The sequence below is a fragment of the Cygnus atratus genome, chromosome 11 (genome assembly GCF_013377495.2).
Source record: "Cygnus atratus isolate AKBS03 ecotype Queensland, Australia chromosome 11, CAtr_DNAZoo_HiC_assembly, whole genome shotgun sequence".
Lineage (NCBI taxonomy): Eukaryota > Metazoa > Chordata > Aves > Anseriformes > Anatidae > Cygnus > Cygnus atratus.
The window spans coordinates 11,622,085-11,644,922 of record NC_066372.1 but is presented as its reverse complement, the minus strand read 5'-3'; the positions used below and the strand labels follow the sequence as shown (position 1 = coordinate 11,644,922).

At 44.1% G+C, this 22,838-nt stretch overlaps 1 protein-coding gene across 1 annotated transcript; it reads left to right on the top strand.

The window, feature by feature from the left end:
• The first annotated feature begins 4,456 nt into the window (after positions 1-4,456).
• On the top strand, positions 4,457-22,120 carry FSD2 (fibronectin type III and SPRY domain containing 2). The gene is made up of 12 exons (XM_035554598.1): positions 4,457-5,194; positions 5,276-5,371; positions 6,399-6,632; positions 8,024-8,046; positions 8,997-9,118; positions 10,186-10,341; positions 11,416-11,550; positions 11,992-12,145; positions 13,420-13,553; positions 15,754-15,886; positions 19,403-19,579; positions 21,868-22,120. The coding sequence occupies exons 1-12, from the start codon at positions 4,457-4,459 to the stop codon at positions 22,118-22,120; spliced, it is 2,355 nt and encodes a 784-aa protein (XP_035410491.1).
• The last annotated feature ends 718 nt before the right edge of the window (positions 22,121-22,838 follow it).

Sequence of the window (22,838 nt, the reverse complement as noted above, 5' to 3'; positions counted from 1 at the left end):
CGAACGGCTGGGGAGTGAGGGCTGAGGGGTAGGCGTGTACGAAGGCGTGGTGTGTGGAAAAAAACACATAGAATCAGTAAGGTTGGAAAAGACCGTCAAGTTCATCTGGTCCAACTGTCCTGCTACCACCAAGATCACCCACTAAGCCATGTCCCTAAGCACCACATCCAACCTTTCCTTGAACACCACCAGGGACAGTGACTCCACCACCTCCCTAGGCAACCCGTTACAATGCTCTCCCTACTCTATTATTTTTATTAAATATTTATTATTATTTAAAATAATAATAATATTATTATATATTATTTATTATTTATATTATTTAATACTAATTATTATTTAATAATCATTATTATTTTACTATTATTTTATTAAATAAAAATAATAAGAAAGTTGTTTTTTTCGTGAAAAGCAGCGGGCAGAGCACATCAGCCGAGTGCGAGGCAGCACCACCACCTTCCCTCAGGGAGAGGGTAGCAGGGCGCACCTCAGGGGCCGCCGCCATCTTCCTGCACTGCTGTGGTGTCAGTTGTTCACTGCCCTAGCCACAGCCACAGAAAGCCGCCATGTGCCAGCAGTCTTCTTTCTCTACAGCCACCATCCCCCAAATCTCTCTTCTTTTCTTCACCAACACAACCCCACACTCCTTCCCTGAGGTGCAAAATTTGAGGCGCCCAGTGGCTGAGGCCACACACCACCTCCCCACACTGAGGCTGCCCTGGGCGGGCTCCCCACTCCTGTGCAGGCTGGCAGCTCTGGGGGTTTGTCTAAATCCAGTCCCAAAAGATGGTCCCCCAATACTGGAGTGCCAAATGAGGCCAGGTCCTGTAGAGGATTGCTCCTCAGCCTTGCAAATATCCCACCCTTTCTTGGCAGTTGAATGACTTCAGGAGGAGGGCAGTGTGCATCGGCCTGCTCCAAGAAGGCCCCATGAAAGGACCTGCGGGCCTCGGAGGGGAGCGGGAAGTGAAGTGGCTTTTTGTCTAGCACATATCTCTCATTCTGGCATTGCGTGCAAGGCAGAATTTAATTTACGGTAAACAAAATGCTATGTGCTAGTCTTTGGAAGTAAAGCTGCCACTACTAATTTTTCAACAGATGAAGGCCTGTGAGATTTTGTAGATTAACAGCACAGAGGCATAAATAAGTTCCCATCTGAAAAATTAATAAAATCTGTCTGACAGCATAAATGTTAATATTCCTGCAAAGGCGACATCAGTTACGTGAAAACATCATTTCTGCTCTGATCTCACAGATGATAGAGGCACTGTCAGCAGTAATGAGATCATGACTACATGGATAATTAACTTGTAATTCCTTTCTGAAACAGCAAACAATTGCATGGCTAGAAATGTGAGGAAATGACACCAAGTTTAATTGGAATGGAGGAAAACGCAGAGCTGTGTCAAGATGCAATAGACATTTCCTATTGTGCTGTCTCCTGAGCTCAAGATGTATACACTGCAGTGTTCTCAAACACACTTAAAAATCTGCCAGCAAAGTTAGCTCTCCAGCAAGTTCACAAGCAGAAGGTTTTGTATTCTGGACAACTGCAAGGGTTGTGGATTGCGGTGGGTACATAGAGCTCAAGTAATCGCAGTAATCACAATAATCAGTAATAATATATGTCTTATTTTTTATTGGGTGAACCGCTACTGAGCACAGACTGAAGTGTTACGTTCCTGTGAAAACCCTCCCCTGGCTTGGCCATTAGCCATTGTCTTCACTATAAATAGCTTTACAAAGGTCCAGCATACACATATGAGGTTTGGATGATATACATGTGCAAGTATATGGAACACTATGATTTCTGTGTTTTTCTAAATTCTGGTGGTTTTTCGATTTTCTTAGATACATTGTCTAGACTTTGATCTTGATTCCAACTCCAATCAGTAGTAAAGTTTCTACTCATTTAATACAGACTTTTGCAAAGGGTAGCACACACATTTAACTGTTCAGCAATGCTGTATGCATCTGTCTATCTGTTTGAGTTGGTTTGTGCAGAGTGCACAGTCTGTGTATCTGACACAAGATGCCTGCCTAGAACCACAGCCTTGGAAATCACATCTAGAGTCAGTGACTGCACTCTGCTGGGTTTATTAATACCACCTCAGAAACTGAGAGGGTGCTCTGGCTTTAGCAGGGGGTGTGTACAAATGTTCCAAGTACTTCAGGTCCAGGAATCACACGGAACCTTCAGAGCTGTTTCTCAGTAGATGACATTCATCCTGGTGACACTCAAGTAGCATGCTGCTGAAGGACAGCCGGGGCACATCTATATTTGTGCCATTGCTCATTGCTGGCATGTCCCTATCTGAGGAAAGAGGCGGTCTAGGGTTACTGCAATAAGTCTTCCAACTGCAGTCATAGGAAAGTGGCAGGGAATTGCGTTTGTGTGAATTAATTTTTACTAGGGGAAATAAATGTGAAGTTTGATGTCATCTTGGCTATCAGAAGAATTTATGACGTCTTAAGATAGAAGGCAAGTTTTTAGGTAGTAACATTGTTTGCTGTATATTTCTGATAATTGACGGTGACGGACTTAAACATTCTTCACTGTAATTGTATCTGTCTCTGTAAACTGAGTAAACGCATAATCTGAAAATCTTATTTAGGCAGCAGGGTTCCAGACAAGCTTAATTATGCTCATTCTAATTTATGTAATTTAATTTCATTTTGGTAGGAGAAATATTTGTTAATTCACTTTTCTAGTTAGTAGTAGCTTCTAAGGGAAGCCTTGTTGTTACAATTATGGGAAAAAAAGTCTTTCGGGGAGCCAGACAACATTTTCTGGTATGTTTCAAGACGTTTTCTCTGTTTAATATGTTAGAATTTGCATGATTTATTTTATCACCTTTACCATAAATAGTATTTCTGCATTACTTCAGTGTTTTTTATCCAGTAAGATATTGCTAGCTCTAGAATTCACATTCATGTTTGCAGTGCTAGAAGACAATGGTGAACTTCTTTGTGTGCTTTCTTACAGCCCCAGGAGGCTGGACTGTTTTCAGTCATTGATATCAAACTGGAGAGTGGAAAGTTTCTTACCATTTTACACCGGTTCAAAAAGTCGCTTTCAAATAAGTCACTGAATTTGTTGACTTTGTTAGCTAAGTAATCCTCAAGAATATCAATAAAATATTGATTAAATAAATTTGAGGTGACACCAAGTACTTGAAACTATATAGACTGTGAAAAGTAGTTTGAAAGCAAAGCTTATGTGAAAGCTTCTGCAGAAGCTCTGATAACCTTGTTGAGTGACTGAACTTTGTGTTTTTTATTTTCTGTGAGAAAGTGGTTTCAAAGCTTTTATCTGTTTTGCTGAGTTAGAAATAGATATAACTATAGATTTCTTAATATTTGGCTGAAACATTTCCATGAACTCTGTTGATTGTAGTAGCAAATTTCTAGGAAAATGGACCTGAGCAGTTTTGTATCCATGATTTTGTTGAGCAGTGGAGGGCTGTTTGAACATTGCAGCTCTGACAGAGCACCAGGTGGTCTCCCTGTACTAGCATTATTTCATGTGCTGTTATTAATAGCGGGAGGGTGGGAAGGAGTGGGCTTGGGGGGTCAGCATTAAGATTGCCTGTGTACCTTTAATGTTGTCCCACATGCATCTGCTTTATAATACAGCTCTGCATTTCACATCCACGGGCTCTTTTCACACCTCCCACGTTGCACAGGATGGATAAAGTGTGCAAGCTCCGGGTCAGAGCAAACTTCTCTCAATTCAAGGGTCAATCGCCTGCCTTGCTTCCTCTATGCTTTATCGTGGGGATCATCACTGATCTTTTTCTGTGAACTTCATTTATGTAAAAAAAAATATTTTCACAACACCTGCGAACCCCCAAAGGGCAGGATGTATCCCTGTTTTATAGAAAGGTTTGGAGACCTGGAGTCAGAATAAAGTTAAAAGAAACGTCAAGTTTCAATTTCAAGAATGATCACTTGAAAATTCTAGAACAGGAATTTTCAGGTCATTTGCTAATGTATTATGGGGCATCTGTGGTCACAAGAGAGGGCTTCCTACAGGATGCCTGACTGACAGTACAGAAACAGTGCTTGCCAGCAGCTGGAGGGTGAACAGACTTCAAACCAGCCCATCTCCAACTGCATAAGACACCTGAAGCACAGTCACAGTGTTGAGCTGAAGACAGGACTACTCCACAGTTAGGAAATTGGTGTCAGGGTCACAGACGAGCCACTCAGAAAACACAGGATACACACCAAAGACACAGAGGCAAGAAAAGCCAAGCATCCTGTTAGGAAATGACGCTTTGGTTTTTCCCATGAATACTTCCAGGCCCTGAACAGTCCTCAGACAAACCTATTCCATCAATACATTTTTAAGCAAGAAAAACTCATGCTTGAAATCAAAGTATGTAGCTAAGGATCTTTATTTTCTTTTACAGGACTGAGACTTGTCATCTCAAAAGCCTCACTGAGGATACCAATGTCAGCCAGATCTGGCAGTGCAAGACAGTATGAAACTAGTGGCCAGCTGCCTGGTCATTCAGGTTCTCCACCAATTGCAGATTCTAGTGAGACTGAGGCTGAAGGCTTGATATTTTATCACATGGATCTTTATGGATCAAAGGAAAGGTTTGATATCTTTCCCGAGGAGCCATCTGGTCAAGCAGACAGATCTCGGGGGAATAGCAGAAAGGAACCTGCATTGAGCACTGAAAAAATTCAGCACTCACAAGAAGCTGGATATGACTTGGAAAAGGAGGTTGCAGAGCTGGCCAAGATGTACGGACTTGATGAGGATAAAGAAAAAGAGCTTGAGCTTCTTGGAGGACATCTGGAGACGGTGGAGAGAAGATGGCCACCGGCTCACACACAAAAAGCAGGATCGCAAGGCTCTGTATACAGTGCATCAAAAAGCAGCTCTCCAGTAAAAGATCAAAGTACAAAGCAACAGGGACTTCCTGGCGAGGCTTCTCAAGATGAAGATCAGAGCAAAGCCATAGCAGAGGATGACACCGAGAGCCACATGTGGTCCAGAGAGGGGCTGAGCAGCGGTGGCATGTCAGATGAGCAGAGCAGCCAGGCTGTCAGTGAGGAGGAGGAAACAGCAGATGTTTTTTGCTCTACCTGCAAGATGCCAATCCGAGCCTTTGACAAACTGTTTGGTGAGCACAGGGATCATGAGGTGGCTCAGCTCTCCAATGCCGTGGAGAGTGAGAAGGTAAGACTAGTACAAGTGTGCTGTGGTGCCTCTAAAACAGTGTTTGGACATGCTGAGACTGATGCTGGGTTTTTCTGGTAGGAGGAGATTCATAAAAACATGTGCAAATTGGAAGAACAGATTGCTCAGATAGAAAACTTTGCCAGTCACTTGGAAGAAATCTTCATCACTGTAGAGGTAAGGCATTTCTCCTTGGGCTAACACTTTGGTACTGGGGCGTGAACGGATTTGACAGAGTCACAGTATTCAGTTGTTAATGGGGTAAGTAATTAGAGTACCAGAACTCAGAGTTATCTTGGGGTTTGCCTAGACTGAGGTACTCAGGAAAATTCATCCTAATTGTTTTTTTAAGTGGGCTGGTAAAACCACATTAAACCTTTGCACAAAACTTGCATTCAGAAATAAAGCCCTACCCACCCAGGTTTTCTTAGTTTTAAGTGGCCAAGGACCTGTGATCTAGCTAATCCATCCACAGTGTACCCTTTGTGCTCACTCGGTTTTATTTACAGATCCAGGCAAACCCTTGGACCAGCTGCTTCGAGATACAGCACTTCAGGGGTTGTGCTCCTGCTTGGCTCATGTCAACTTGGCCCTGGGGGAAGGGGTCCAGCTGGTAGCAAGTCAGATTGAAGCCGTAACTCAAGGCACCTACTGTCTTTTCTCTGCTGCATGTGGCACAGGACATCAGTGCCTGAGCAGTGGGCAGCTGCTGACAATAAAGCCTTGCCTGCTCCTTAAATCTTCCTTCCTAATGCTTTCTCCAGCAGCAAGTGAAGATATCAGCATTAACTGCTCAGCTCCCCCACGGTGAATCCATGGATCCCACTGGGTTGCCATGGTTTCTTTAGTGAAAGGATTTGCTTGATTGTGTAGGTAGAAATACTGGGGAGATTATGGCTAGAATCTAGCCCAAGTTGTGCTCCCTGGGCTTAGGTTGGAGACAGTTGCTTTGCATCACTGTTTTTATTATAATTTCTGATGCTCTTGTTATGTCTGGAACCAAATCCAACACTCTATGGGGCCTCAGTGGGGGAGAAATATTAGAATGAACACCTAAAATGCAAGTTAGTCAAATAACACCTTCTGTGTACTGGCATTGCATCACTGTCAAGGAGAATTTTAGGCAGGCCTGAGAAACATTTTTCATTGACTGAGTTATGGATCAGGTCTGATGCTGAGGAACAAAACCCCAAATGCCTTGCAGGAGAATTTTGGGAGGCAGGAGCAGAACTTCGAGGTGCATTACAACGATGCAGTGCAAGTGCTTGCTCAGAAGTACGAAGAACAGTTGGAAGCTCTGGGGGAAGAGAAGAGGCGGAAGCTGGAAGCATTATATGGGCAGCTCGTCAGCTGTGGGGAACATCTTGACACCTGTAAGGAGCTGACAGACACAACCCAGGAGCTTTACCTGGAAAATGACAAAGCCAAGTTTATGAAGGTAAAGAGCTTTGATTGTCAAGGCCCCTTCTAAATGCTTTTTGCTGCTTGCAGGTAGTCTACAGCAACTTTATTGCTAGAGAGTATTTGGGGTTCCCAGTCTGCGTGCTGTTACTGCTCTAGGTGCTTGGCATGGGGGCATTGACTTGGTGGGGCAACACAATGGGGCCAAAATGCAGCGGCAGCAGAAATTTGTCATTTGGATATGCAATGATTTATGAGTCTTGCTGGGGTTCGGAGAGAAGATAGCTCTAAAAAAACTTGCCTCAGGAAACTCCGGAAACACTTAGCAGTGTTCATTGCCCCACACAGGCTCAGCTCCCTTGCTCTGTTTTGGGCTCACAGGAAGCAGGCTGATGCTTCCACTTTGGAAGACGTTTCTTTTCCTTGCTCATTTTGTTGGAAAGCTCAGCTGAACAGGAGGCTCCAAACTAAACACATTATGAGCGCCTGCAAAGTGCCGGATGAATCCCGCTGTTGAGGAGGTGTTGAGAGCTATTTCTCTTAGCAGGTAGAAAAATAATAGGGAAAAAAATAAAAATAAAATTTTCACTGCTGATGAATGATTGCTCTAATGCGAGCTGTCCTGTAACTCGGGTGAGTGGGAGTATTTCTATAGCACAGTTACAGCAACTTCTGAACTGGACAGTAAACGAAGCTCTCAAGCACCTCCTGTCCATTCCAATGGAAGGACTTGCAGGGGCAGCCCAACCTGATGAACTCTTTTCATGAGATGACTTTTCCATTCCTCTGCATCTCTGGGAATAACCTTATTTTCTCCTTATCTCGCACACAGTTCTACATCATCCATAATAACCACTGTTCCAATCTTTCAGGGGGTGGGGCTGAGGCTCCTCTCCCCAGCATAGTACCAAGTGGTGAATAGCTCTTGCTCATGAGCTCTCAGCTGCTTAGGTCCTCCAGGGACTGTATGTCCGTCTTCGAGAGAAATTGCTGCACTGACTGCACATCAGTGCTGGCCTTTGGTCTCTTGGGATGTTCCCGGTGTGGCCCTTGGCTGGGTAAATTATGGTAGCAATGCTCATACTACCTCCAATACAGACAATGTTCACAATGTTATTTTCACCAGCCATTGTCGGCTTTCCCTGTTGGACGACTGAGGAAGGAAAGAGTCTAGAGTCTAGCTGGGCAGATGCTGCTCCCTGCCTGATGCTGCGTGTTGTCTCACTGTAAATGCCCCATGACCTGTCCATTTGAATGGGCTGTTACAGAAAGCTTTGCTCCTAGAGCTGTGCGAGAGCCAATTAGCTCACCCTAAGGGCTGCATTTGGGACATATAAGACAGGTCAGCAGCACGATGTAGTCTCCTCTGGCCTGATGCAAGAAATATATCTTTTCTTTCTTTAACACACACTCTCTTTTTTTCTACAGGCAGCGGTAACCATGGTTGACAGGTAGTATCACAGTTTGGGATTTTGTGTCACATTTCTTCTTGCTAATTAGAGCTGTTATTGTAGCCATTTGCATGTTCTATATTCCGTTCAGGCACACAGATTTTAGCTAAGCTACTAGAGCTACGGAAACCTTTAGTATTTCTTGTCTAAACTGCCGCAAGAGAAGTTGCTCTAGGAAGTTCAACACTCAAAACTAGTTTTGAGCCAATTTCAAAAAACTCAGAAGGAGAGTTAAAGCATGAATAAATCACTGTTTTCAGCTGAGTCATAAGGAACCAATTTCAATGACTGAAAAACAGGATTCCTAAAGATCTTGATAGAAAGGCCCTGGATACAAACCTGCCTAAAACCAATCACCCGAAATAGATTACTAACAAGCTAATTTATGCATTAATATAGAGGGGTAGAAAGTCAAGCTCTGAGTGCTCAAGGCAGATCATGAAAGATGTTGAAGCAGTTGGAAGAACTCTTAAGCAAGACTACATAATTTGCAATATATATATATTTAAATTGATTGGCATATGTTTTGAAAACATACAGAAAAGATACTCCTTTGTTTCAAAGTTACAACACCTAAACCGAAGAGATCCTGAATTAGTAACAGAGTCATCAATTCTAAAAAACAAGATGAAAGTCAAGGAGCAGAGGGGCACTAGGGGAAATCTCACGCACCTGCTCTGTGGCAGCACAGGCCACACGAAGCATGGTCCCTCAGTCCCATCTGCATCCAGCTGCTTGCGTTTGGCATCTTGGACACTGATCTGATGTGGCCACACACCCAAGCAAAGGGCATGGGAAGGCTGAGCTTTAAACAGCTATGGAAACACTGTTTTAAGGAAACAGATGTTAATTTAGAGTTTGCTGTTCTTTTCCTCTAAACAATAGATATCATAGAATGGTATCTCCAACACTGTGGTGCTTCTAATTAGACATTTTTTCTTATGTTATAGACTGGAAGAATTCTTAAAGAAGGAAGTGGATTTAGAGCTTTCAACACTGCCAGACTTTGAAGAACGCATCATAGATTTCTCAGAAGTTGAACAACTAATGAACTCTATTAATACTATTCCAGGTACTCTTCCTATCTGATTATTATTTAAGACCTATTTACATTCAATTAAGTATATGTATTAAAAAGAATTCCATCACTTCTTTTAAAGGAGAACTGCAAAGGCAGAGTTAGCTTCTCCCTCGCTTGCCCTCTAGATATTTTTAGTTTGCCTATATATGCAGAGACTCTGGAAGCTATTTCTGTATTTTTTTTCACTTGTTTTTAGTATAAAACTACCAGAATTTTCTAGTTCCCTGCTTTTGCTGGATGATTTCCTAGAAGGCTCACAAACCACCCATCTTTTTGATGAAGGGTCAGGCATGCTGAGCTGGTGATAACTTGTCTTTCCTTCTAGTTACTTGAATAAAGCAGAGAGGGATACCAGAACAATACCAATTATACAATCTCTCCAGCTTCCCTCAATAACTAGATTTCAGTGCTTTGTTCCTCTGCTATTTAGTAAATGTTTTCCTGTCACCCACAGGAAACAAAGCAAAATCCAAATAAATTCCTAATGATAAAAAAAAAAAAAAAGTTTGAGAGAGTAAACCTTTTCTGGCACACCACAAATAGTCAGAAATAATCAGACAATATGCATTTTTTCCTGCCCATACACTGTGGTTTTTAAAAGTAAAATAGCATTTGCCGCTTGCTTGCTTGTGCTGCTGACCCTCTGTTGGACAGCTTTTCATTTGTCTTTCCTCCAGAGGATCTTCAGCAGCAGGGCTGGCCCCCAGGAGTGCAGTGCCTGTTAGATGCTGCCCTTGCAGGGCTGTACGAGCTGGCTGGGGAACAGCAGCTCTCAGAGACGGGGTGGTGAAGTTTACAGAGAAGGAGTGAGCTGAGGTTTTTGTTATTTTGTTGTTCTGATTTTGATTTGAAGAGAGATGAGTTTGTACACCAGAGACCTGATTATCATCTCCAGCTATTTACTGGGTCAGCTCCTAACTCTTCTCCATGTGAGAGGAATGCGACTCCACTCAACGCCTAGGCTTTGTGTTTACGCTTTTGTGGGACAAGTGTTTGCTTGTCAACAACAGATCATGCTTCACATACATTCAAAAACCGATCTGTTTTCCCCTCTGCAGCTCCTTGTGCCCCTGTGATCAATCCCCAGGCTCCCAACGCAGCGACTGGAACCTCACTGAGAGTTTGCTGGGGCCTCTTCTCAGATGACACTGTTGAGTGCTACCAGCTGTGCTACAAACCAGTGAGCAATGAGAGGCATGGTGACGAGCAAGCAGGTACAGGAGGCTGAGACTCAAGGGGAAAACCTTGGTCCCCACTGTCAAAAACAGCTTGTTCCAAAGTGCCTCCGGACCTTGCTGTAGCAATCAGTGCACCTTCAGCAGCTACTCTGTCTGCCACCAAAATGTCATATATGCCACCGCAGCTCCTGCTTCCAGCTTTGTTACACTTTCCCTGTCAGGTCTGTCGTGCTGCCAGCTGTATCAGGACCCATCGCAGGAGCAAAGACAGGACCATGGGAGCAGCTGGGATAGCAGGAGTGGGAAGGAGGGGCAGTGGATGCAGTCAGGTCCCAATAGAAGCATTTCCTTTCCTGAGGGGCAGACACTGCAGCAGACACACATACACCGCATCCAGTGCAAAGCACAGTATTTTTAGAAAGCAAATCATCCTATTATCGGCACGCCCACTTAAACCCCCACAGTCATTTTACAGTTTATCTCAATGCTAATAATAGGTTGCAACTCCCCAACACCCACACACCCAAAAAAGAACCACAGAACCATTCTAAAATGTCTCAGCTTTATGATAAAACTGCATTTTCTAATAGTAATGTTTCAGAACCTTTACTGCAAACACCCAGACACTTCTCAGATTTAAGCAGAAGCCTATACAGTGCCAAATGGCCAGTTCAGAAAGAAAAGCAGAACTGTACAAATTTTGTAAAACAAAGAATGAAAAAAATAGTATTGAAATTGCTTCAGCTCTTGTCCCACTGCTGGGGAGAGCTGAACGGATAGCATCCCCGGAGTGGTAATGTGCAGGGTCTTTTAAAAAAAAATAATCAGTGATGGGTGGTTGACCTACCTTTCAGTTTTTTTTTCTGTTTGTTTTTTTTTTTCCCCTCTGAGTGATGTTGCTCCTACAGAAGCTGATGCATTATCCAATTTGTCAGTTCTTAGAGGAAGGTATGGTGAAGCAGCCTAATCAAAGGGTAGGGAGCAAAGGAGCTCTTGAACTCATCACACAAAACAATGAACTGCAACTCCCATTATTTGATGAGGCCTTGCGGAAGGGCAGGTAACTGTGTAAAGACACTGTAAATGCTTTGTTTTTTTTTTCCATTTCAGAGCATGTGCTAAAAGTCAAAGAAACTTACTGCACCATTACTAATCTGTTGCCAAATATACAATACGAGTTTTGGGTCAGTGCTTTAAATGCTTCTGGCATCAGTCCACCAAGTGAAAGAGCTGTTTATGTAACAGGTAAATGTATTTTGCTCATATGACTATAGGATCTTCATAGTGAAATCCACAGTAGTCTCTGGACTTTATGTCAGTAATGCAGGTCAGAGTGAGACCTTGAAGCACTCATTCCAGAGACCTTTGACATCTTAGAGCAGAGAAGGGATGAACTTTTATGGCAAAGATAAAAACAATGACAGAAAGAGAATGAGCATGCATAGAGACAGGTTATACATCCCTTTTCTGACTAATTATCTTGGAACCTTTATAGTCCAAATGAAGTTTTTGAATAGTACTGTTAAACACCCTGCCTGCTGTTTATTGTCCATGGGGGAAGCAGATTTCTTTAACCATATAACATTGAGTAAACAACTTTGCTATATGTTTTAAAAATCTTTCAAGCATGCTTGTTGCAAATGTCTTCAAGCAATTACTTAAATTGTTCTTTTGCCTACTTTTTAGCTCCTTCACCACCTATAATTAAGAGTAAAAAGATACGAAGCTGTGAAAATGCAGCACTAGTGTGCTGGGAATCTAGAGACATTAACCCCGTTGATTCCTACATGGTCGAATTGTCCAAGCTGACAGATGAAGAAAATGACGACACTGTTACTGAGTGAGTCACTATTCTATCAAGTTTACAGCCTGTAGAGATTAAACCATTTAAAGTCATGTGATATCAGGTAGCACTGAGAAAGGACCCTTTGGTCAAAAGCCTAAGACAATGTGTTTAGAAATGTGCAAGCCCAAGGATGTGCAGAACAACCTCTGGGGAACTGTGGACCATACAGGGCTGAAGAAATGAATTGTGCCACAAGAAGCATTTTAGTAGCCCGTGATTTGATTTGCCTGGGGTAGGGAGTAGAAAATCTCAGTTGTGATTAGGAAATACCAATACTGACATTATCAGTAACAGGATCAGGCACATGTATTCAAGCTTTTGATTCTTAAAAAATGTATTGGACTAAAGTCAGCCCCAAACTACTTGGCTGTGGAGGTTCCAGAGTGGCACTGCAAGGAATAAGCAGCTGGGTTAGCTCTGCATTTCAGTATCTCAGCGTATGGTGAAAGAATACATCTGTGTATCTGCTCTTCCTTTTTTCACTATGACTTAGCCCAGCCAAAAGGAAGAAGTATATAAAAATCATAATATCCTATCACAAAAGTCTAGCTCTGTTACAATGGCATTGAAATATCCTCTCTCTCCCTGAAAAACAAGCTGTATATGTTAGTTCATCCATTAAGTATATGGGAAATTTAAATGGAATTTAAATAATTAGATGCAATTGTAAGTGATGGTTGTGTGAATATTTCATAACAAATTATTTAAAAGAACTTGATTTCTGTGTTTGCACACTATCCATGAACAACCTGTGGTATTTTTTCAATTTTACTCTCTACTGGAAATGGTTTAAGGACATTTCCCATTTTAGAGTTGCAGAAATATCTTCCCATATCAAGCTTAAATATAAAAATTCAAGTTATGGTGCCTACTTGTGAGCAGTCAAATGAGATAATATTTTCTCCCTGTCCTCCGTTTTGGCAGCAGCTTCTGTTAGGAACTGGATGTGACAACTTACAAGAAGCAAAGTTAAAATTTGTTTTACTTTTGTAGGAATTCACCTTTAGAAACATTCCTTTCAGTAAACTTAATTGTATAATTGTTAATGGAAAATGAATATACAGGGCATGGGGAAAAGCGTAGAAACAAATGTAAAAATCTCAGAGTCTCTCTTACCGCTGGCAACTCTTACTAGAAAAGCTGAAATCTTGTTGAAGGTTATAAGAGAAGCTGATCATGTAATTTCTTCTCTGTTGTTCAGAAAAATAATCTCAAAGGCCCACCTTTGTTCTCTACCCTATCATTTTCCTCGGATTTATTTTCTATAGATCTATTGTTGGGATTCCCAACTGTGAAGTCCTAATTCACCTCCAGCCAATACAAAGCTATCGCATCTGTGTTAGAGCCTTAAACCTGGGTGGTTCCAGTGAAAGAAGTGAGCCTGTCCTGATACACACCACAGGTACTGTGCAGCTTGGATAACTCCCGCAGCTTGCCATAGCATCTACTATCCCAACAGAAAGCTTCCTGCTGGCTCCAATGGTGTCTGGATCAGGTCCTAATCTCTTACATCTAATTACGCATCTGGTAACATTTTAGAAATGAAAAAAGTCTTTTTGTAACAATAAGTGCATTGCTTTAGCTCTGTTATTCAAAAACATTTTTTTGCCCAGTTCATTTGAGACTTGAAAATTTCTAATTTCTAAACATTTTAAAGGAGTAGATCAGCCCAGTGCCCCCAGATATCACCAGCTTGCCAAGTACTGACACACCAGGGAAGAAAGCTGAGGTGTGATTTCAGTTTACTTCAGAGATTACCTTGAATGCTGCTGCTGGCAGGTATAACTGAGGCAGTCAGCACTTTCCAGAGTAATGTGGGTATGTGAAGCCTTCCTGTGTCTATATAGCACATCTCCTGCTTGGCTGGGGGAAGCTCTGAAGGCTGATTTCTTTATTTGTTGGAAAAAGGTGGTCCATCCTTCAGCTGGAAGTTTTGGGTTTTGGTAACTGTCACAGTATTGCATTACCCTCTCTGCTCTTAGTGCCACACTGGACAAGCATTAAGCTTCTCTGCCAAGGGGAAGTTGGAAGCCCTTTCTCCTCCCAACCTCTAATCAGAGCTCATTTTAGTGCCTTATAATTACAGACACCCATTTTCATCGTTAACACTGCTATAATGATGCTGCAACTTCACTGGGGTGTCTCAAACCTCCCATGTCACTCACAGATGCACTCACACCATACCTGTCTCTCTTTTGCACTTACCTCATGTGTGAGATTTGCAAATTTTGCCTATTCAGCAGGCTGACCACACACCCATGCAAGACGTTAGTCCCCGAACAGGCTTTAACACAGCTCTGGCTGCATTTCAGTTACACATCTGTCTGCTACATGTTGGTGACACCCCAGAAAAGAAACAGTCACTTACATCCCCAGAGAGGAGGACTCGTGTTACTATTGTTTGTGTCTATTTCAGCTACTCAAATCAAACCCAGTATTTGAGATTACCGTTTTTGCTAGCACAGCATATGTTTGTTTTCAGCAGCACATGCCTATAATTGTGCTGTCAGTTTGTGTTGTATTTGCTTTGAAGTAACTGCACTTTGATTATAATGATTTAATTTGGGATTAGCACAGACAGTTTTATCTTCTCAGAGCCTACATTATGTAAACAGCCGACGCAAATTGTTGTCAGCTGCAAGCGCTCACCTCCAGCGCTAGGCATGACCTTTGGTTCCTCCTTGCTGGGGCTGATGCACAAACATGAACTACCAACAGCAGCTGTGATGCCGGTGCCTGCTCAGCTGAGCACCGTGTGCCAGACATGCTTCATGATGTCTCCAAAGGTGGCGAGGCAGAAGTGCTTTCATCTCGGGCTGGCGTAGCCGACCTGCCTCTCTGAGGGCTGCTCTGAGGAGGAGCTGCTGAAGCAGGAGGGGTGCTTGCTGTGTTGGGCAAGCAGCTCTCTCCCAAACCTCACAACTCCTGGACAGAGGGGGGCACGCATTGCTGGGGGTGTTGCAGCAGCTTGCGCAGCAGTCCCCTGCTGGGGAAGGCTCTCAGAGGGCTGCTCGCATCAGTCACATCCAGCCCGCGCTCCGTGAAGATGGGTGGATGGGGGAGGCTGAACTGGGTGGCCTCTGGGGAATGAGCCCCACACTGGGGTGCTGCGTGTGGCACCTTTGTAGTCATCCCTCCTCTTCAGTGTGCCCAGAGTGGAACACATGGAAGAGTGGGGCCATGGAGAGGCCTTTAAACCTCTGCCTTTTCCTTTCAGTGATTAAAAATATATTACTTCAGCTCTGAGGAAGATGACGGAATTGGACAGTCTGTTGCAGGAAGGAGCTGTCATCTTTGAATAGCTGCTTCCTGCGAAATGCCTGCAGCTTTGAGCCTTGGCTGGATTTAAAACTAGGCTAAGGCCCATTTTCTGCTTTTCACAAGGCTGTAACTAAACAGTGTTAAGCTGTAAGTTGCTCCTTTAACACCCATTTATTTGAAAAATCTGAAAATGGACAACCTTGTCCTCTCAGTGTCAGCCAGATTCCTTCCAGAATGCTGTTAATCTTTCTGTGGATCCTAACATTTCCTCCACACCCTTGCTGCAAACCACAATGCCATAAGGAGTTGCTGGAGTTCTCAAACATTCTTCTCCCTTGCAGGCACCTACTTCTGTCTTAATGAGGACACAGCCCATCCTTTATTGGCAATCCTAGACGATGGATTTACAATTGCCTGTGATGAACTGGAAAACCCGGAGTGTGATCTGCCCGTCTATGATAACAGCTTTACAAGGTACACAAAATTATTTCAGTTGCAACTAATGTGTATGTTTTGTGGCTGCTTCACCCATCACACACCCCTACCTTGAATTTAACTCCACTAAAAAGGTGTGCTGGTATTGCAGCTCTTCTCACCTCCAAGCCAGGCACCGATCAAGTAAAACTTCCAGACCACGCAGTAGATTTTCCCGTCTTGGTTTTTGCACAAATGATTATGGTTGTCTTCAATTTTAGACAACTGTAAACATATCCGGAGGTATTTTTAAAGGACTATAAAATACCTTTTAGAAAATCAGACTTATTTTAACCTATGCCATATCTCTTTGTGTGATGTGTGCACCAACTTCTCCCCATTTAATTCCTTACAAAGCCCAAAGAACCTAAATAAATGTCACCAAAAAAAAAATATCAAAACCCATTTACTCTTTAAAAATCTTAAAATAATCTTCATAATTATTAGGCTTTCTTTAATTATAGTGATCTAGCACTTGCAGATTTCCAAGACTTGAGGAGCTGCTACTCTCTGCTGGCTGTTTCTCCCTTGCCCCTGCCCCTTCTTCTGCAAGCTGCCAAGGTGATGCAGCCTTAAACATAATGTGCATGAGAGTCTGCCCATCCTTCCTTGGTCTCATTTGCACACATTGTGATCTGGGAGCTGTTTTCATAGAGCTCTGTTCAATGGAAACCACTCAATGCATCTTACGTAAAACTTGTTCACTACAGTGAATACTACAGGACAGGCAGAAGAAAAATAAAATTGGTGCTTTGGGCACCTGAGCCTCTTCTCTGAAAGGGACTTGTGTAGTACAGAGCACAGGCATTTTTAAAATAAATGCCAGGAAGTGTCTAATGGAACATGGAAAATAAGGAGGTGATAGGTGACAGCCAACATGGCTTCACTGAGGGCAGATTGTGCCTGACAAATCTGGTGGCCTTCTACGATGGGGCTACTGCATTGGTGGAGAGGGGATGAGAAAGCGACATCATCTACCTGGACTTCTGCAAAGCATTTGACAACGTTCCCCATGATATCTTTGTCTCTAAATTGGAAAGATGTAGATTTGCTGGATGGACCACTCAGTGGGTAAGGAATTGGCTGGATGGTCACACTCAAAGAGTTGTGGTCAACGGCTCAATGTCCAGGTGGAGACCAGCAATGAAGGGTGTTCCTCAGGGGTCGTTATGGGGACCAGCACTGTTTAACATCTTGGTCAGTGACACGGACAGTGCCATGGAGCGCACCCTCAGCAAGTTTGCTGATGACACCAAGCCAGGCTGGATGGGGCTTTGAGCTACCTGGTCTAGTGGGAGGTGTCCCTGCCCATGGCAGGGGGTTGGAATTAGGCGGGCTTTAAGGTCCCTTCCAACCCAACCCACTCCATGGTTCTATGGTAATGGGGCTTTCAGCAGCTGTCATTGATTTTGTGAGCTGAAATCTAGTTAATCTTTGGAACTTAAGCATCCCATGGAAGTCAATGGAAATTAGCAAAGAGGATTACATGTGCAGACAGCCACAATTACGTGTAAATCTACTTACATGTTGGGCACCTTGAGCTAAATTTGAACAGGTATTATGCACCAAAGCAAATGCTAAAAAAAAGGAGAGGGATACAAATACTTATTCCTTGCTGAAAAATATGGCTGAATTGGTCAACTCTTTGCTTAGCTCTTATTATTTGGGCCTACAGATTTTGGTTTCAAAACAGAATTAGGCCATTTGCCATTAAAGTGAGAGCCTCATCTTGCCAAAATGCAGCAGTTTCCAGTCAGCACCACAGAAACAACATATAAGCAGCACAGGCATCTGCAGACACAGAGCCATACGTGCTCACAACTCAGCCCCTTCATGGAAATGCAATGTCATCATGATGATCCTAAATGGGATTTCATCCACCCTTCCACAGGGTGCTTTTATGTTTCACATAAGCAGCCAGAGCTGGCACTCATCTCATGCTGAACTCTGAGGCTGTTTTTGATGCCACTGTGAACTCAGAAGACTTTCTCACGCCAAGATGCTGTGTAAAAAAATAAAAAAGCCCTCAAGTTGAAATGACTAATGTTCACACAAGGAGATTATGTAGCAAACTCTTCTTACTAAAGTTTACATGATCTCCAAAAGGCTTATGTGTTTCCTAGCCACAGCAGCTCCTGCAGTCTGATTCAGGTTTGCCTTGGTGGCTTTGCAACCCTCATTACTATGGTAATATTTTGTTCACAGATGTTTGCCCATCCATTTTGCATCATTCCTTTTCAAGCTGTAGCCTCTCTCAAGCCTCTCTCTCTTCAAGCACAGCCTCTCTCAGGCTCAATTTCAGCAGCCTTTAAGCTATTCCCAAGACATACACATGCACTTCTAATGAACTGTACACTTACTTTACATGATTGCTGCTGGGGTGGCACAAAGTACAGCCCACCCTCGCTGCGCCTGTTGTTACACATCAGGCCCTCAGCATGCTGAGTGCAGTTATTTCTCGGTATTACCTGGAGGTAGATGAGCTCAGCCAGCAACATCCTTTGTCTCTGTAATTTACATCCTCAGACAATCCTACCTCAGAAATATGCAGGCTGTGACTCCACATCCAAAACTTTAGGTGTGTTTTGAAACCTGCTATGCCCTTTGATGCAGCAATGACAGTTAATAGACTCTCCACTTCTTCTGAAGCAAAGCTGGGGTGTAGTCTTAGAGGATTCATGCTGCCCTCTTAAATTGAGTGGGGGTGTTTCAGAAGCATTTGCCATGGGTTCTTTTGCCCGGTTTTCTTGCTTCAGAAACTGTTTTTCCAGCCTTGCATCTTCAAAGGCCCCAGCTCCTTTGACTCTTGAGGCTGATCCCGTAAAACAAGCTGAAGGGTCTCTGTGGCATGTTATCTTTGTCAGTCCCTCCCAGACATCTTTTTAAAGTATCTGTTTTACACGGTTCCTGTCATAAAGGATAGCAGACCGTGGTTCCTACCCTTTATGATAGAAACCACAATCTGCTGTCAAAACTTTTAATTGCCCAGGTACCGAAGCATATTCCAAGCCCTACCACCACGTCCAATTCTTGGTGGTCTATCTACCCACAGCACAGGCTGGTCTCCCCCTCCCCAGCTGCCCCATGCTGTCGCAGTGCTCCATTCCTGATGGTGGGTGACACGTAAAATTTCTTCCCAGCTTGTTTGGGAAGAAAACACAATGTGTAGATTTTTTCCCTACTACACTGGGGTTCACCAGAGCACTCTTCTTTTCTAGCAAGTTAAAACTTCCCAGACAACCCAGGCAGCACAGGATGCTATTCTCCCTAGTCCTGAAAGTGCCCAGGGCATTCATTCATACAAAGCTGCCCAAAGATAAAACAGGGTTGGTGTCACAAAGAAACCTGTCAGGTCCTCAGCATGTGGACTTCACTGTCATCAAAAATCCACACTGCACTAAGGAAACAACAAACATTATTTACTGGTATGTAACATCCAGGTATATTACATAGCTAAACATTTTAAATAGCATTGCAAAGAGTCCCTGCCAGAGCATATTCCTGTCTCTCTCACAGGTGTATTGGGATCCTGGGCAGTCTGATCCCATTCCCAGGAAAGCATTACTGGGAGGTGGAAGCTGAGGAAGATACAGAGTACAGAATTGGTGTGGCTTTTGAAAACACTCCAAGACATGGTTATCTGGGGGCAAACAACTCATCCTGGTGCATGAGGCACATCATCACACCATCAAGGTAAGGGCTGTTGGAGGCTACAGGTCTCCTATGGGAACACCTCCTGCATGTACACCTGCAGACAGAGCAGCGGAGAGCTCGGGCTTATAGGGGTGGCCAGAGATCTTACACCAAAGTCTCGGCCAAACACTTAACCAGGGGCCTGTGATTATTCCACCATTGGCACTGTAATCTGGTGTTGGATGGATACTGGAACCTTTAAGCAAATCCTACCGCTTCATGACATTCTCACGTTGAAAGAGGCAGTCCCAGGAATAAAAATTTGAACAGAATCTGCATTACAGAAGTTAGCTATAAAGGCCTTGTTATAGGTCACTGAAACACCAGTGGGAAGACAGCCAGTAATAAATAGATCCATGCCACTTAGAAAGTACAAACCTAGCTGAATCCAGCTGTATGCACCATGTTTTGACCTCTGTTCTCATGGAGGTACCGAACAACCGCACCTGCATGCAGAAATGCCAGCTGCCCCTTATGCTTCATCTGGGACCGCTGGCTCTCCCCTGGACAATGACAACTGAATTAACATCATTGCCTTAGAATCTCATGGGAGATTCAGGCACCCTGTGAAGGACCCAGGAACAAGTCACAGGCATCCCTGAGTAACTCCCATAGCCTGTCTGAACGCCACTCAGCCTGCATGATTTGCCACTGTGGTGCTGGCTCCCCTTGAACAGGACGCTTGGGCACCACCTGAGTGCCCTGGCATGCTCACTGTCAGCAGATGGTAATGATGGCACAGCGTGGTTCCAGAGCTTCCTGTCCTTGCCAGCTGGTACACAGAGAGGCTTTAGATGCAGCTCAGCTGGCGGGAGCACACACTCCCAAGTGCTTGCTGCTCACAACTCCCCAGCCATCGGCCTGCTGCACAACCGAAGTCCTTAGCAGTGCTGGCATTTGCCTCCCACACAGCGAGAAGTGCTGCTTAATGAGAGGGACTAAACCCACTGAGGTTAATGACTCTTCCATACGCCGCAGGAAGGCTAATTTGATTTCCTTGCTACATTGAGCTAAGAGGTACATTGAGGTTTGCTCTTATTCTTCTGAAGCAATGAGCATGGACTTCAGGGAAGAGAATACAGAGCCGGGCCACTGCTCAGTTTGAGTCACTGTCATACCCATCTCTACAGGGAAATTTTCTCAGGTTTGAGCAGTGTGGGTGGAGGAGGTGGTTAGTGAAGAAGCAGGCCCTTGTGAAATACCAGATAACTCACTTTAGCTGAATAATCTTCTCACTTCTGCTCAGAAAGGCACACGTTCCCATAGAAGTCTCATATTTTTGGTTGCAGCGTGCCACACTAGGGAGAGCAGATTGAGTAACTGTTACAGGACCTCAGCATTACTCAAACAGTGATTACATATGGAAGAAGAGGCCTACCCTCACGACAAAGCAGTTATGTACAGTGCACCTTCATGGCCTCCATTAATCCACAGCTCAGGAATCATGATTAAAAGAGGTCACCCTCTAGTAAATGAGGGCTGGAAATTCCCCATCTACACCCCCCCTGGCTGAGGAGGGAGCTGTCTTGTAGGAAAAGCAGCCAGAAACATAATTTAGACAACAGGGTTTGAAAAATGAAATCAAATAGTCTGGAGGATGCCGAGCCACACTCTGAGTCAGTCTCTGCCCGAGGGATTACACTCCCTCATTGCTGCTGCAGACGTGGGCGTGAGCAGTTCCCAGTTCCTGTGCCTTTGGCAGGAAAGGGGGCTCGGTACCACAGGCCCCAGGGAGCAAGTGGGCAGCACTGCAGGGCCTGGACGGATGGCTGAGTCACCTCATCAACTCTCCTTGGCTGTGCCTACAGCTCTGGAGCTGCAAGACTGAGGAGACAACAAGTGTTGCTCTGGGGCAAGCCTAACCGGCCTGACAGAGCACAGCTCCTTCATGCAGTAAGGGACGACTTCAGATAAAACCTAGTAGAGGAGAAAAATGAAGTCCCACAGTGTGCTCTGACCTCACCCTTTCCCAAGTGTCACCACCCAGCCGTTTGCAGCCAGCTGGGAACATGAAATACAGGCCTGTTACGTGGGTCAGGCACGCAAGTCTGAGCACTGAGGGATAAGGTCGTGTAGGAAAGCAGCACTCACCATCAGCAGGTAAACAGCCATTGCTCAGCACATGGGCAGGGGCAGTAAATACGGGGCACATAGGAAGGATGGGACTGTCCACACCACGCATGTGAAGTGGGAACAAACACCCTGCAACATGCCTGCGTGCACAAAGTGCTTCCTTTTGAGAAGCCAGGGTGCCCTTTGGTATTTCTGACTGTGCTTCTTGCCTACAGGCACAAATACGAATTCCTGCACAGCGGGATGACACCAGACATCAGAATTACCATTCCCCCCACAAGGATTGGCGTCCTGCTGGACTACGAGAACTACAGACTGTCGTTTTTCAATGCTGATATTGCCCAGCACCTTTACACGTTCAATTCACACTTCCAGCATTACGTCCACCCCTGCTTTGCTTTGGAAACACCTGGTATCCTACAGATACGTACTGGCATTGCAGCACCCCCATGGACAGCCCTCCCATAAGCCGTGTTCCTCTGCTGCCACATCTACATACAGCGTTGAGAAATGCCCTTTTTCAGCATTAACTGCTCAGTTGCACTCCCTATAAACCAGCTCTCTCCTAAGAAAGACAGCAAAATATCCCTGACCCAAACAAGCTCCCAGGCCTAAGCCTTAGACAATTCCTCTCATCTTAGGCAACATCTCAGCAGAAAAACATTAGTCACAAGATCCATCAGCATCCTGGAGCTGTTCTCCAAATTACTGAGGGATGAAATGACTACCATCCTTCCCACGAGTGACACTGTCACCAAGCAGCAGTGGCAACTGGATTACTGGTTCCCCCAATACCCATTTATGCTTGGGGAACTCCCTTATTCCACAGCAATCGTAAACTCCACTCTTGTGTCTGCTGAAGAGCTAAAAATTAACCGAAAAACAAAAATAGCAAAACGCATAATCACTGTACAGCTGCTAGACAGAGCTGAAAACACTCCAAGCATGAAGCTGATCTCACAATCAAGTATTCTTGCCACTACACAGTCTGTGACACGAGATAATCAAAAACGCCTCCCTTGTGTGTGAACTGTTAGTGCATACCATACACAGTGAGTGGATTGAAACTGTGAAGCTTATTGAAATACTCAACCATGCCCTAGTCTCAAATATTTTACATAAATGAGAAACATTTTGTAAGAATGCTTTTTATAAGGGAAAAAACAAAAACAAAAACAGATGGAGG

Bases quoted from the DNA above. Each gene is read 5' to 3' on its own strand.
- FSD2 (XM_035554598.1), top strand. From the start codon at position 4,457: ATGTCAGCCAGATCTGGCAGTGCAAGACAGTATGAAACTAGTGGCCAG. The intron at 6,633-8,023 runs GTAAAGAGCTTT...TTTTTTCTACAG, and splicing joins ACAAAGCCAAGTTTATGAAG to GCAGCGGTAACCATGGTTGA. The intron at 12,146-13,419 runs GTGAGTCACTAT...TATTTTCTATAG, and splicing joins AATGACGACACTGTTACTGA to ATCTATTGTTGGGATTCCCA.